We start from the raw sequence: 16,294 nt of genomic DNA, 5'->3' as shown, positions 1-16,294 counted from the left end.
ATATTTATATGTTAAAACAAGTTTGATTTTCATTGCTTTCTGGTCACGATACATGGGATTGCATCCCTTTTGCTGTCCTGTTTTTTTTTTTTTTTTCCCCCAATATCAAGAATCAAATATAATAGTGTGCTTTTGTACTGTGTGTTTGCTTGACATTAACTGCCTTCTTTCTCCTTGGCCATTCAGCATTCCCCGCTGGACCCATCTGCTGATGCTTCAGTGATGGTTCCTGATAGACTGACTGGGAGTACTGGTGACATTAGACAACCTGTCAGCACAGAACAGCTTATTGACCAGGAGACTAAGCCAAAAAAGAAGAAGAAAAAGAAAACAAAAGTAGAAAATGGAGAAGAGGAAGCAAAAAAGAGCTTGAAAAAAGGAGATGAAGATGTCAAGTCAGAATTTCCTTTAACGGGGTGTGAGCAGGGTTCTGGAACAACAATTGGAGATGGAAGTTCCCCACTTGTTGAGAAGAAGAAACGGAAAAAGAAACCAAAGGATAAGGCAGAGGGTTTTGAGGCCAAAGAGCCTAAGACCCCCAAAATGCCTAAAACACCCAAGACCCCCAAGACTCCCAAAGAACCCAAGGAGAAAAAAGTCAAGAACTCCACACCCAAGGCCAAGATGCCCAAAAAATCCAGGTAAGAACACCATCACTGACCATTGGGTTGCAGGATTACACTGTGCTTGTGAAGCATCCTAGGAAATTTTATTTAGAACAACAAATATATTCGACCCCTAATCCAGACTTTGACACTTTGTTTTCACAGATGCAATCAGCCAATGTCATTATGCCTTGCTTTGAGTGTATCAATAATGGTTATCTTTGCATGTAGGTAATGTTGTTGGTACATATATCGAATGTTGTTTTGTTTGTTGATATACAGTAATCCCTCGTTTATCGCGGTGGTTACGTTCCAAAAATAACATGGCAAAGTGAAATCCGTGAAGTAGCCAGCTTTATTTTTTTCATTCTTTTACAATGCAATACTAAACTATAGAATAAACCCCCCCAAAAAACCTGTTTTAAAGCCCCAAATTTGTTTAAAACAATCATTTTAATATAGTAATACAAAGTTGGAAACATTGTCACTTGCGTATTTCACAGTCCCAGCTATGCCTCTTCGTCCTGAACCTGCACATTGTTATGAGTAGTTACTAAGTTATAAACGGATATGCCCGGACATCGAATTAAAGTGAAGCCTCTTATATCATAACAATACACTTGAAATTTCAGTTTATTACAAAAGAAATCTAGGAAAAGTCAGATTTCTAAAGCTGCGCATTTCTCCGTTGCTCTCTATGTCGGCACACAAATGGGTGTGTGCGTTTGCTCTCGGCACACCTACAAGTCACGTGATCGGCTCTCAGAGACCAAGCTGTCAATCAATCTGCTTACTAGCACGTTTTTGTGTGTGCTGAGCGGAGCGCGCACAGGAGAGATGAAAGCAAGCTTTTGGATCCTCTTGCCTTTTGTAATAAATTGACAAGTGAAAAAAATATACAGCGTCAATATTTTATTTCGAGACAACAGTAAAGTCCCTGAGCCAATCAGGATTCAGAGCACAATGCGCTGTAAAAAAATATCCAAGCTGTAAAAAATCCGTGAAGCGGTTAACCCGTGAAAGGTGAACCGCGATACAGCGAGGGATTACTGTTTTCGGATTTGCGTTTGCATGTAGCATTCAAAAACCGGAATTTTAGGTCCAATCTACTCAATTTACCACCAAAGACACTGACGCAGGTGACGTTAAAAGACTGAAATTATTTCTGATTCGACAGAATTATTGAAACTAGTTCCACCCAGCAGCTTGGTATACTTGTAAATGAATGAAACAGCACTATGTTGGTTTGTGTAGCAGCATTTTTTTTTTTTTTTAATGAACAAAGCTATACAGATGGATTCTTTTTTTTTTTTTTTTTTTTTCCCCCACACACGAAGAAGGGATAATTATCTGGGTCTAAATAGCTCTGGTTCTGTGTAGACAAAGTCTAAGTGTGTCTGATTTTATTCTGATGCTCCCACTTCCCAATGCTGTCCAGTGTTTTCAGTTGCTGACCTTTCGGCTCAATGAACACAGGGCAAAAGCAAAGATGGGAATATTTTAATGTTATATTCAGAGGTGCTTTTCATTGAGAAGTCAGAAACTTGATCAGACAAGATGAGCCCCTATTTCTCTCTCTCTCTCTCTCTCTCTCTCTCTCTCTCTCTCTCTCTCTCTCTCTCTCTCTCTCTCTCGCTCTGTGTGTGTGTGTGTGTGTGTGTGCAGTTTGTGTGTTAACGTCAGCCTCGCTCTCTTTCCTTTTTCTCGGCCCTTTTATCCTGAGGAAGAGGGTGGACCAAAGCTGCAGGCAAGGGTCAACACTGGGGGAGGTGGGCTTATACCGTATGTTTGCATCGGCCACTGGCAAAAAAAAAAAAAAAAAAGAGGGAGGGCTCGTTGGGGTGGGGTGGGTTGCCAGCGAGGCGATGAGGGGTTAGGCGTTTTGTACGTGTATTGGGGGAGGGGTTTTTTTTTCTTTGTGGCAGAAAATGGTGTCTAATGATAATGAAAGCCACGCTGCTGACCACTTCACCTCAATGTGGGCAGAGGAAATGTGGGGGTGGAAAATTAGTGTGTGTGCGTGTGTGTGTGCGCGTGTGTGTGTGTGTGTGTTTGTAAACTCGTGGTTATCTGTTTTCAGGCTTTCCTCCATCTTGAGTGGCGGCCTGCAGCTCACAGGTTAATTTAGCATAATAATGGCTGCTGGCCATTCAGTGCTACTTTAAAATGGTGGACCAACTTCACCCAGCCCTCAACCCTTCATTCATCTTTTGTGTCACTCAGTTTTGCTGCCACTGTTATCTTTTCTCTCTCCTCATACTACCACAGTTGTATTTTAGAATGTTTTTTTTTTTTTAATGAATATTATGGTATGGTCATTGAATGGAAATTTTGAAGTAGGTCTTGACAGTTGTCAGATGCAGCTTTTGTAACAACAGAAATCAAAGTTTAATCATAAAAGTTTTTTTTTCCTTACAAGCAATTTTTTGAATATAATGAAATGATGTTGCTGTCGACCTTAACAATAGCCTATGGCCACCATGTGACTTTCGGGCCACCTGTAGTGCACTGCAGTTAGCGGCTAACTAGGCAACAAGGATTGGGCATAAAGAATTGTGTAATCGAGGGGAACTGAGACTATCATTTGGGTTCTCCAAGATTCATTCAGGTTTTCAAGTGTTTCTGCAAAACTTCGATTACTAGTTAGCCACACAGAAGAAGCATGGATGAAGGAATACCTTATGCACTAAGCGCGGTATGGCTTTCTGCCTTACAAGGTGTGAGTACACAGCAGCAAGTCCCTATCTGCCTCTTCTCTTGGTTAGCCCCACCACACTAGTTACCCGGCCCCAACCCTGGGAACGCGAGTGCTTTAGCGGAGACATTGGCATGCGCTGAGCCCTTCCCGCAATCCCTCCAGCAACTATTGCCACCCTGACCCACTGTGGTGGCAGTCAGTTTTTGCTGGGTCCAGGGTAAATGGATTGGACTTGCACTTAATAGTAGTACTCAAATCACTCTACACTGACAACTGATTTGATCTACTGATGATGCAGCATCAGAAGCAACTGGGGGTTCAGTGTCTTGCTCAAGGACATTTTGACATGGTCACAATAGTCAGGGGATGGAACTTGCAACTTCTCAGTTTGCAGATGACGACTCTGCTACTGAGTCTACATACATACTGTACATACATAAACACATACAGTACATGGTTACATAGACTGCATTTTTGTTGGTTTTGTTTATATTTTATATCGGGAGTGTAATTGAGATGTTTCAGATGTCACTAAAACAAAAGCATAAGTGAAAAAGTCATCTTTTCACAAAAGCCTTTTTTTTTTAAATACACATTTTAAAAGAAAGAACAGAAGTACAATCATGCTCTTTAGTCTGGAATATGGAATCCAAGCTTTTATTTGATACCACCCATGTTTACACAGACAGCGCAAAATATTCTGTCAATCTTAAAAGATGTGTGAAAATGCTTAATATCGGCTGGCGCTCTTGGGCAATGACTTCGTCAGGTGTGCAGCGGGAAATAATCTAATATCACCTAATTAATAGGAATGTATTGATGCATCGTGAGTTCGTAAAAATTTACATTTCCTGCATGTAAATTGAGAGGAAATATTTTGGGTCACGTCAGAATAGCATAACAAAAGCGAGATTACGTGAGAAAACTGCACAGGTGTCTGCACTGATGGAGCGATGTCATGCTCATCAAAGGCTTTGTAAGTAGGGTCAAAGTAAGAAACTGAATTGTTAATGTTACACATTGTTTTTTTGCACCTTGAGGCCCTCGTTGCAAAGATCTTAACAGCAGATCTATCTTAAGTGTGATGGTGAGCGTACAGTGAACTATGTGAAGACAAAACCTTTCCAATGTCTTTGTGTGAGGTAATGGGAGCGGAACATAAAGACCTATTGCTCCACATGAGCAATAGGTATGGTGACTGTCGCAAGGCAAAGTGCTGGCCCATGTGTATGAGCTTCAAGTGAGACTCATAGTTTTTCTGACAAACAAGAGATCAGATTACTCAAAGCTGCTAGGAAGTGGCAAGCTTGTGGTGCAAGCTGGCATACCTGTCTGATATATTTCATCACCTGAATGACCTGAACACCCGGGATGCAAGGCCGAAACGGAAACCTGCTTAAAAGCACTGCTACATTGAACGAATTCCATTTAAAGGTGCAGGTCTGTCAACATGTGCCGCATGGCAAACCTTGAGACGTTCCGACTCACAGAGAACTTATATGATGTCGACGCTGCTGCACTGTGTGAGGCGATTGGTAAAAACTGTTTAGAAGTTGTCATTTTACTTCTCTTCAGCTTTCACAGAGTGCCATGACTGGGTTAGCAGCTGGACATGTCTTAGTCTTCTTTTAAAGATAATGCTGACAGATTGTGCAAAATTGTATGTATTTATCAGCTTTCCTACACTGTGTAGCGTTGTAAGGTACATGTGTGCAGGCAGATTAGTGCATGAGGATTTGTTCAGAATCCGGATGGCCTGTGGGTCGAAGCAGTTTGCCAGCCTGGCAGTTCTGGCCTTCATGCTCCTGCAGCATCTGCCTGATGGCAGCAGTTCTAACAGGTTGTGTTGTGGGTGAGTATTGTCCCTTAAATGGTTGTGTGTCGTCCGCAACACCCTGGTTTGGTAAATGTCCTGCAGTGAGGGGAGGGCTGCTCCACAGATGCACTGTTAGGTCTTGATCACACGCTGGATAGCCTTCCTGTCTTGTGCTGTACAGTTGCTGTACTAGACTGTGATGGAGGTGAAGCCGACACATTGGATTGTACATCTCAACAGAAGTTGTTGAGAATCTTTGCTGGCATTCCAAATTTCTTCAGTCTCCTCAGAAAGTACAGTCTCTGTTGGGACTTTTTGATGATCTGGTGATCAGGTGAGATCCTTGCTGATGTAGGTGCCGATGAATTTGAAGGCTTTCACTCTCTCCATATCTGCCCCATTGGTAAATAGTGGTGGTTTGTGCGGCTCCATCTGGCGCCTTGGGTCTATGATCAGTTCTTTGTTCTTGTCTGTGTTGAGGCATAGATTGTTGCTGCGACACCAGGCTACAAGGTCTGCCACCTCTTTCTTATATGCTGTCTCGCCCCCACCAGTGATCAGCCCGCACAGCAGGATTCAATTAGTTCTTCGATAACCAGCCCCTCTCCAAGTCGGGAGAAGGGGGCAGGAAAAAAAATGGGAAGCGCCTTTAATCCTGCAAACTTTTTTTTGGCTCTTCTTGTCACTAACAAACCAACATCTTGTGCCCGAAGTAGGGCTGCACAATTAATCAAATTTTAATAGCGATCACAATATTAGCTGCCACAATTGAGCTGATCCTCAGTGATATAAACATTTAAAAAGCCAGCTACACTACATGTCAAATCAAGCACTTTGTCCTTCTACCAGGGGACAGTTTCCCACGCGTTTGCATGACAAAAGCCTGTGCTTTTCTCACCCTAATATATTATTTACCAGTGTGAAATGGCATTGTTTCTCTTCTTAATATATATATAGGGCTAGCTGTCAAATGAGACCCATTTTGAAAAATGTGATTGGCAAAAAATTGATTGGAAAAAAGGTTTGAAATGACTGAAAAAGACATTTTGACTGCTACTTCATTAAAATTTGCTTCAAAGTAAAAGTTCTTGGCTCTAAGTGTGCTTCATTTTTTTAAGTTGGTTTGCACTGCAAGTAAGTTAGCTCTGTTTCCCTGTATGCCATTTGTTTTAATTATTTACTTTGTTTATTTAATTTAGTTTCTTATCATTATTTGTAAGAATCAAGCCTTGAAGCCTGGTTAATATACTGCTTGTTTAAAAAAATGGCAATAAATAGACATGTTTGACCAAACATGATTATTATTTTGGTTATAATCGTGCAGCTGTAGACCAAAGGTTTCGGTACGGAACATATGGTAATACTAATTAAAAGAGAAAGGAGGATGCTAAGCTGTGTAATATTTTATAAGTAATTAACAAATCCTTGAAATCACATCTCAGATGTAACAGATGCTATTACAAGATGGCTACTATTGGGGAATTGTGATCGAATTTCCTTGTCCTTGTCAGGACTCTTCCTGCAGTATTTTATACTAACTGCAAAGGTTCGCTAGACTTGCTAGACATGGGAGGACCAGAGAACAATACCTTAGAGTAGTCAAAGCAGGACATGAAAAATGCATGAATTAATGTCTCTGCATCACTAGGAGACAGGATAGGGTGGATCTTAGCAATATTACAAAGATGAAAAAAATGCATTTCTCTTGACATTCCTCGTGCATTTGAAAAGAGAGAGCTGAGCCGAATATTACCTCTAGATTTTTTTGCTAAGTCACTTTGGATAATAGTACATTTGTCAAGTCTCAAGGTGGTGTTCTTAAACATGTGTCGATGTTGTTGGTAATGGGGCCAATCATTAACATACATTTTTTTTCTGGGATTTAGAAACAGAAATTTGGAAGACATCCTTTGTTTAATCTCAGAAAGCCCTGAAATTGTTCTGAAATACTGGCGACACCTCTGCCCTCTAGAGAGCTCTGGTTAAAATCAATCATGTTAAGTGTGTGCTTTCTAATAATTTCATTTACAAGCAAGACTTTCGATAACAGTGAGGACAGAGAATATTCATGAAACAGAGGTTCAAATCAGTATACACACAATTTTTAGACATAATACATATAAGATTGTGGTGCCTGTCACGTGATATGTCTAGTAAATGTAGCCTCCGCAAGAGTTTAATAATGTTGGAATATGGTAGTTAATTGTCAGCATGCAAGTTTTAGCATTAAGAGTGAGTACCATGTCACGAACTGGACAAGTTGAGGAAGCATGGTTAAATTCCGCATTTAGCCCCACCTCAGTAGAAATTGTGTCACGTGGGAAATCACCATTAGGTAAGGGAATGGAGTGTTGATGGCAACACTCCAAAAAAAAAGCTATGTGTGTTGTGATAGTTCCGCATAGTGCTAGTAGCTCTAACCTTACAGACACCACACCCATTCTAACTGGCTCACTAATCGCCTGTGACCTGACATGCTTTCGTGTGGGAAGTCATGGAAGGCTCAAACAGTGATATATATGTTTCTAGAAAGAGTGACATCGCCTTCCCAGTTAGGGTGAAGGTCAGTCATCCTTAGCAGGTTGGGGGGGCCCCAGAAGTAGGGACAATTATCTACAAACTGGAATGGCTCTCCACAAAATCTAGCCAGCCACCGGTTAAGCAAGAACAATTGGCCGAACCTCTCATCGTTGCCTCTCATAGGCAGAGGGCCAGAAACAATTGCTCAATGCCAACTCAACTTTCTAGCAAGATTACAAGTCCTAGTTGTGTTTTTCTTTGTAATTTCCGATTGCCTCATCCTAATATCAATACGGCCAAGATGTATCACTATGTCCAACTAGCCAGTGTTGTTTGCTCTACGCTGAGGTCTTGGCCTCTTGCGTGCCAGCTCCCTAAGACTAGCTTTAGTGTCTGGTGCTCTCCCCCCCTGGAAGACACACAACTGTGGCTGGGTTTCTAAGTTTAATGTTACAGACGTTGGCAGTCACGTATAACTAAAGTGTGGGAGCCAATAGATGGAGATGGAGTGAGTCTTACAAGAGGGCTGAATCTGTTATGCATCTGAACAGGCTCGCCGCAATAAGGAGGCTACGACCAACACTATTTGTTGTGTCCGCCACAATTACTGTTCCCAAGTAACACTGCTCTAGCTGATGGACAGGTACCTCTTGCAGGCAAAGTCTCTACATAAGACGTGTGCATGTGTTGCAAGTGACGGAAGTGCATGAAGCCGAGCAAAGCTGGACAAAACTAGAAACAAGCAATCACAACTAAAAACTAGCACTTTTCTGTAGCTTACTTACAACAAATGTCACAAAAAGTATAATAACCGAAACATCTCGATTTACTCACAAACTGACCGTGTGAAATGACCCGATTAATTGGTAAAAAGGCTAATGTATGCTCAGAAAGCCATGACTTGTTTTTTTATATCCATGATACACATTATGCTTTTTGCAGTCTAATAAAACAGAATTTGTTTTTTCCTGCCTTTCATTTTACTGTATGTCAGTTGTATATGTAGAAGTACTTGTATTTAAAAAAAAAAAAACTTTTCGGAAAAATTTAGAAAATAAGGTGTTTTCTCTCTGTACCTCTGACTATCTCTCATGATACACGGCGATCACTGATTGACACAAATGTTTGTGGATTGATGTTTTGTTGTACTAAATAGACTACAATATCTTCACTTTTATTAGTTAATCTTGTGACCGTGGTCCTGGTGAATTCAACTGTGTGTGTTTGCTTATACCCTCTTGCTGCGAACTGAACGAAAATCAGGTGGTTTACTTTGCAGAGTCAGCTCAATTCATTCCTTTGACCTTCTCTCTGTCCTGTTCACTCACACCGCCTCTCTGTCTACTTGTCTCAGGAAGTGCAACTATAAATAACACGGCTCTTAGGTGCCACGCCCCACCCTCTATGTGTGTGTATTTGCGTGTGTGCGCGCACACTTGCATTTGTGTGTGGTGGGATTTTGTTTGCAGTACCAGCACCCAGACACACATTTGAGAACCTTGTTGTATGTTTTTATTTGTGGGTGACGGTGCCATGTGTACATGTAAATGCTACAATTTTTGCACAGTTGTCACCCTTGTTTTCAATTGACAGGAATTGAATGTACTGTATATAGGTCATAGTATGGCTCATCAAATCAGCAGACATCCATTAAACGTGTTGTCCAACCCAGCCATAAAGCCTCTGTCAAACTCCACATTTCACTACAATTCTGGGCTTTGTTTTACTTCCTCAATTTCCTCAAAAGAAAATTTTGAGCTTTCCATAGATCGTGCTCAGTATTCCTAAATGCCGCAAGACCATGGATGCAGATGTGAATGAGATGGATATTAGGGTGGAAGAATGTGGCGTTGTGATTGGTTTGTCAGAGAAGTACTTAACCTAGGCTTCGCAATTAATTGTAATGTAATCGTGATTTCAAATTTGCCTTCCCATGCTCATAAACCCAGAGGTGAACATCCCGCCAGTGACCGAAACCCATTTGACAAACTGACAAAAGCGATGACAGTTTGCTTAACACAGATCGACTGACAAATGTATAGGTTCCGTGTGGAAAAAAGGACAGACTCATGATGTGGGCCAGGTTCCGGGTTGATGACCAATAATGGGCAAAATTTTGTATATTGTCCATTATCCATACCTGTCATCCCTGGGGTGTACTGAATCTTATGAAAAAGGTGTTTCCACCTCTACAAATTATACCAAAGGTGTACAGGTTGACAGGTAGGTTGTGTAACTGTCCTTAGCTGCTGCTTGTGCCATTGTTGTTATAACTACAATCTTTATCACTATTGTTCACGTTATTTTGGAATGGCTGTCAGCTTTGACAGACAAACTCAAGGTCATGCGAGAATAACGCCAGGCACAAGTGAGAATCTCACAAGCGAGCAGAGTACCGTTTGAAAATGGCGATAGGAACTGTTGCAAATCAAGTGCAACTCCATTATAACTAAAATTATGGCATTTAGAAACAAAAAGTAAACATGACATAATTGACATTGGTCATACAGATTTGCAGTTTATGGTGTGGATGTTTTGTCCTTTACAAATTACGCCAAAAGCTTACAACTTGACAAGGGTCAGAAAAACACAGCTGTCTGTTGTTTCTGATTGTCTATGTTTTGCTATGGAAAATACTGAATGCTACCTTATGAGGCCCTCAACACTGTTCTCGATTAAAAAAAAAAAAAAAAAACTGCAATCGAATCACATTACTCAAACAGGTTAGGAACAAGCAAAACTACTTTTAATAATTGGGTTAGTTTGACAACACAATTGAATGTATCCCAGTCTTCTCCTGCCGTTGGTTAGGTGACACGTAATGATATAAAGCTAACCCGAGCACTGCTAGCCCCAATAGATTTATATCATTAATGAGGAATAATGCCAGTGACACAGTGTGTTTTATAGGACATGATAATATGTTGATGAGACGACAGACAACTGTGTCTCAACATCTTTATTGTTTTGTTTTTATTCGGTCCTTCCTTGAAACCAAACAAATCAAATGCCTTTAAAGCGCTGTTCCAGTAAGTTCAAATTAAATAAATATGAACAATAAATAAAATGGTTAGGAGCCGCTGAAAGGCTCAAACATTGCATCCGATTCACCTACTAATGCGGCTAACTTTACTGTGTATGCTGGTAAAAATCTTGTCCAGTCACAAGGCATGAATACATGTTTTAAAAAGTACATACATGAATGTGACACCATTCATGTATTTAATGTATTTAATGATGTGAAAGACATTGAAAGCAAACTGCTTTGCTTTTTTGTCAACAATACATTTATGGTGCATATGGAACACCATAAACAATTGGAGGATGCCTCGTGGGATACATTATGGCTATATTGAATCATACATTTACATTTTAAGTGGGAACCAAGGTGTGAAAGCCATTTTAGCACAAGATGAAGTCTGATTGGGGGATGACTGAGGAAGTTGAGGAAGCAAGACCATGAAGGAGGGAGAAAAACAGCCAAGTCGAGAAGTGTGTGCGTATGGTGTGTGGCCAGATGGCTCCAGTGTGTGGCGACCAGCCAGAGGAACAGGTGCAGGTCACATGACCAGCCGTTACCACGGAGATGGTTATTGCTCTTGGCGTGAGGATGAAAGGAGAAAGGCCCCAGGGACAGCAAGGGAGAGAGCAAGCTGGAGGGACTAGGGGCACAGAGCAGGAAAGAGAGAGTTGCACATACATGCTGTGATGCAGAAGGGCAGGGTGGGAGAAACAGTATGTCATTTAAATTGTGTCTCAGATGATGACACTCACGCGCGCACATAGTTGTCCTGCCGCATATTTCTGATTTTCAGTATTTGTCCATGTATTCTGATCTCGATAAATCAGTTAACTTTTTTTTTTTTTGATAAACTCAGTCATTCTACATCATTGAAATTTCAGGAAACAGTTTGAATTTAGCTTACCTCACCTCATTGTTTTAATTGACTGTATTCTTCTGTTACATACTTACCACACATTTAGTCCAAACAAATAATTATTTGGGACAAAACAGTGTGGACAGCGGTTACCTTGCCACTCTATATCAACTATTTCTTTTCTCCCCAATCAAAAGGCGCGATTGAGTTGAACTGTGACACCTCCTAACTCTGAGCTGAAGTTTCTGACATTGTGACCAACTGGTGTCACAATAGTGATAGGATTGTCAGTGGTTAAAGCAATGCTTCTTATTTATATTTTGCCAAGCCCCCCTAGGAAAGAGGAGAATTTTCGCAACTCCCCCCATGCTGACTATGAATAAAATTAGTATCTGTAAGAATTGTATAAGTACACCTAAACCTGTAGAAAAAAGCAATATAAATCGACTTGCAACAACTATTAATAATTTTTACAGTTAATATGGATTACAGTTAAGTCTGAAACTGAAAAAAATAAGCCATGCCCCACCTGGCATCACCTTGCGCCTCCCAGAGAGGCCCGCCCCTCGATTTGAGGAAACACTGAGCTAAAGTAATTGCTAACAACTAATTATGAGTGCGTGTACTACTGTGCTAAAGTCTATAGCACATGAGTGTCCCCTGGACTTCCTGTATAGTACGCTATGCACATGTACAAGCACACACACAGCTCCTCTTTCTTTCCATGCCAGAGATTAGAGGAAGCATGGGAGCCTCTCAACCTCACCCCTCCCTTTTGCGCTCTCTTTGGGCCCTCATGTGCTTCCTCTCAGCTTGCATCTCTCGATTGTGCTCCCTCCACCCCCTTGCAGTCTTTCATCAAATTAACCCCCTGTGTTCCAGAGCCTGAGGCACACTAATGATTTCTAAATGGGTAAATCAAACATGGCGACTGCCCTGGGACAGGCTCATACGCTCACTTAAATATACACAGACGCACACACCCACTTGCGCACGTACATACACCCACACATGTATGAACACACCTTTGTAGGCTGTCAAAAGAGTAAATTATAATTTGTCTTGTTTAGAATTTTATCCAAGAAATTTATGTGTCTAATGTTTTTTCAATACCCACCACTTTTAGCACTAAGAAGGCGGAGTCCGAAGATGGCGTCATTCCTGCCAAGAAGGATTCCAAGAGGAAGAGACAGTCATCAGTTAGTGAAGATGTTGGACTGAAGTCTCCACCACCCTCGCCTGTCGAAGAGGACGACGAGGATGGTGTGCAGGTACAGAGCTCTCATATTTGAAAGTAGCATTCATGCAGCACAAATCAAACATAACCTAACCTTACTGACAACCCTTGCAATTTGTCCTCTGTGTGAAATTTACATAGACTGTTTTGACACGATATCTTTGAATATGTTCAATTGTATGCAAACTTTAAATCAAAACTCCTAAATAGAATTATTTATAAACAATTTAAAGTCTTCATTTGCCTTGAGCACACGAAGCCATTTCTCACCCTTTACTGCATTTATTGCAACCGCTTGCAGAGTGTTTTCATGAGTCAAATGGCTTAATGAACAATTATCAATAGTTTCAATAAAGTCTATTGGCAGTGCAATGTATAAAAACAGCTGATTGTTCTCTCTGATTTAAGTCAATGGAATGTATTGTACTGCCTTTTATATCTATTAACATCACAACTGTTCATGTGAAGTTCCATGGAGTGGGATGATTAACAAGCAGCTCTGTGCAAGCGCATCACATCTCTCTTTTTCTGCTCACCAGAAGCGCCGCTCCAGCCGACAAGTGAAGAGGAAGCGGTATACAGAAGACCTGGAGTTCCGAATTTCAGAAGATGACGACAGTGGAGACGATTCACCTGCACCAAAGTCCCCATCATCATCAAATCAGCTGCAGGTACAGTGTGCTTGTGGTTGGATCTCGTTCTAAAAGTTAGACCTTGTTGTTCAACTATAGCAATGCTATATTGAATGATACCCAAGGTTGTCAAGCTTGTGTGTATGTTTTGTTTAGCAAACGGCTCCCTTACCTTTTTTTTGTTGTCTTTTTGTGTTCAAGGACATAGCTGAAGCTGATGGACCAGTTGTGGAGAAAATCATGGGTGTACGTATTACCCAGAAACAGGTGAGTTAGACATATGCATCTACTACTCCACACATCTCATAACAATGCATAAATTACAAAGAAAGGTACTGGCTGAATTATGGTTTTCTGTGTGTGATTAGCAAACCCCGGTGGTGACCCAAACAAAGATTGACACACTATAAGGGTGAATTCCCATGAACTATCCAGGGCCCTGTTGCTGTAGATCAGTGGTTCTCAAATGGGGGTACTGGTACCCTTGGGAGTACTTCAGGCGGCACTCAAGATTTTAAAGAAAACAAACATCATTTAAATCAATCATCAAATCATTTAAAAATAATGATTGTGTTAATTGTTTCAGGAAAGTTCATAAAACAAATTTTTATTTTCAGTAGGTTACTCAAATCAATCAATGATTGATTGATAAAACACATTTTATGTTCAGTAGGTTACTCAATTTCATTATTGTAAAAAGATCATTGTAGAATGATTCGACTCAACTTGTCATGTGCCACCTCTGTCAAGTTAATGATTTATTTTTGTACACTTTAAGTTGAGTATTTTTCTGTGGACAATAATGTATTCATAATTATTTCTTTTTGAGAACAGGTCTGACACTTTGTTGATTATTTTTGTGGACAGATATTTATTAATAATTAAGTTGATTATTTATTTTTGTGAAGAGATTTTTACTGTAATCCCAAAACAGAATAATATTTTTTTGTGAACAAACACACACACACACACACACACACACACACATATATATATATATATATATATATATATATATATATATATATATATATATATATATAATATGTGTGTATATATATATATATGTATATATATGTATGTGTGTGTGCGTGTGTGTGTGTATATATATATATATATATATATATATATATATATATATATATATATATATATATATATATAATGTGTGTGTGTGTGTGTGTATATCAGAACACGTCTGACTCTTTGAGAAATATTGGAAAAATATTTTCCAATATTTTATTTAAATATTAAATATGATTTATTTAATTCTTTCTTTTTGATAAGATTTCTTCTATGATCCGAAAATGGCCCCTTTAAGTTGATTATTATCAGATATTTCAAATGAAGCCTCTCTTCTTCTTTTTCTCAGACATTAATGCACACTTGCATTAAGTAAATAATCGTTAAAAAAAAACTCCTTTACAGATAATGTGGGAATACATTTTTTACTAATGTTTTTTGTTAAAACATACAAACGTGAGCTTCAATCAATTGGCATTTTAAATATTCAACAATTTAACATTGTAAAATGGGGCGTCAAACTTAGGCAATGTAAGCACGGCAGAATATTTGCATCTTGGAAGCAATTGCCTTGCAACTTAGAATGAAACCGTATCTTGGTTGTTGTTCAGCGTGTGGTTGTCGTTGCCTTCAACAGTCTCCTTTCATGTTTCGCTGGACACATTGTAGAACACATTTTGTTCATGTTGTCATTTTTTTTTTAAGTACTTAGTAGCAGTAGTTGTAAGAGGTTTTTACACGTTTGAGCAGTCAGTAAATATGTAATTTAGTGGAAATCCATGTCAGCTTGGATAGGCTTTAAACCTTGGAATAGAAAAAAAAACACAGCTTTTTTTTTTTTTAATTGATTACACCTCCAGCCCTAGTCAACGCACAACATTATTCAGTGCAGCGTGTTTTTAAGAAAACCTGCCAATTGGCTAACATATGCGTGTACAGTACATATACTGTAGTAAGTGGCCAACTTTGCTTTTGCTAGCTGCCTTGCCAAAGGAGTCACTCTTTTGTGAGATTTTTCTTTGGTTCACTCATTCTTGCACTCTCTCTCTATCTCTCTCTCTCTCTCACACACACACACACACACACACACACACACACACACACACACACGAACTAGCAGTAACACCCGTAACTCCATTCAGATTTGACCCTAGACTTGGCATACAGCCAAAACCACAACACAAGAGCCATGCCAGACAGCGAACTAGCATTTCCTTAGGCTGTACAGTGTGTGAGTGTGATTGATGATTCATAGCCTTACAGTAGTAGCAGCAGCAGCAGCATGGTGGAGTGTGTGCTTGTGTACTTAGATGTGTAAAAAATGAGTAGTTTAATGGAAGACCATTTTTTTCCCCAAGAATGTGTGTATTTTTTCAAACATTGAATATATATTGTAACAAGTACTTCAACTCATTAAAAAAAATTAAGCACCACCTCCATACATTTATTTACATAATTTTAAATTCAAAATAATGTTTTGGGCTAATTCTTTTTTTCCCTTGTCTTTTTAGCTGGAGTCACAGGAGAAAGTAGAGGTTGAAGAGTTCTATGTCAAGTTCAAGGGCTTGTGAGTAGCACACTTGGCATTTTTCTTCTTTTACAGCTTTAAGACCCAGTTTTCTCACATGCTATCTCTAGATTATGCTGTACATGTTTTTCCAGTTTCTCAGTTATTCCAGTTATGTTTTATTTAGTGTTTGACCCAAGTAAACGTTTTGTAAAGTTCTCAACATATTTATTCATTTGACATTGCTTCACGTTTTTGTGTTGTTAATGTTTTACACCTTATCAAATTGACAAAGCTGTACTTGCTAAAACTTCATTTAAAATAACAAGTGGTAGTTCACTGCAAACGCAATTTGAACTTTGCAGTATCAGAGATATT

General features: G+C 39.7%; 1 protein-coding gene across 3 annotated transcripts in view; it reads left to right on the top strand.

Annotated features, from left to right (window-relative positions):
- The window catches only part of chd7 (chromodomain helicase DNA binding protein 7), an 85,071-nt gene that overhangs the window by 36,713 nt on the left and 32,064 nt on the right, over window positions 1-16,294 (top strand). For all 3 annotated transcript variants that reach the window (XM_088429232.1, XM_088429230.1, XM_088429231.1), the window contains exons 5-9: window positions 187-641; window positions 12,644-12,788; window positions 13,294-13,425; window positions 13,588-13,653; window positions 15,921-15,976. In XM_088429232.1, coding sequence (XP_088285358.1) covers window positions 187-641; window positions 12,644-12,788; window positions 13,294-13,425; window positions 13,588-13,653; window positions 15,921-15,976 — 854 coding nt within the window. The remainder of the gene's footprint in view (window positions 1-186; window positions 642-12,643; window positions 12,789-13,293; window positions 13,426-13,587; window positions 13,654-15,920; window positions 15,977-16,294) is intronic.

This window comes from Hippichthys cyanospilos, chromosome 12 (genome assembly GCF_059441005.1).
Source record: "Hippichthys cyanospilos isolate Australia breed blue-spotted pipefish chromosome 12, RoL_Hcya_1.0, whole genome shotgun sequence".
NCBI classification, from domain to species: Eukaryota; Metazoa; Chordata; class Actinopteri; order Syngnathiformes; family Syngnathidae; genus Hippichthys; species Hippichthys cyanospilos.
Note: the sequence above shows the minus strand (reverse complement) of the source record. Positions and strands in the feature narration are given on the sequence as shown.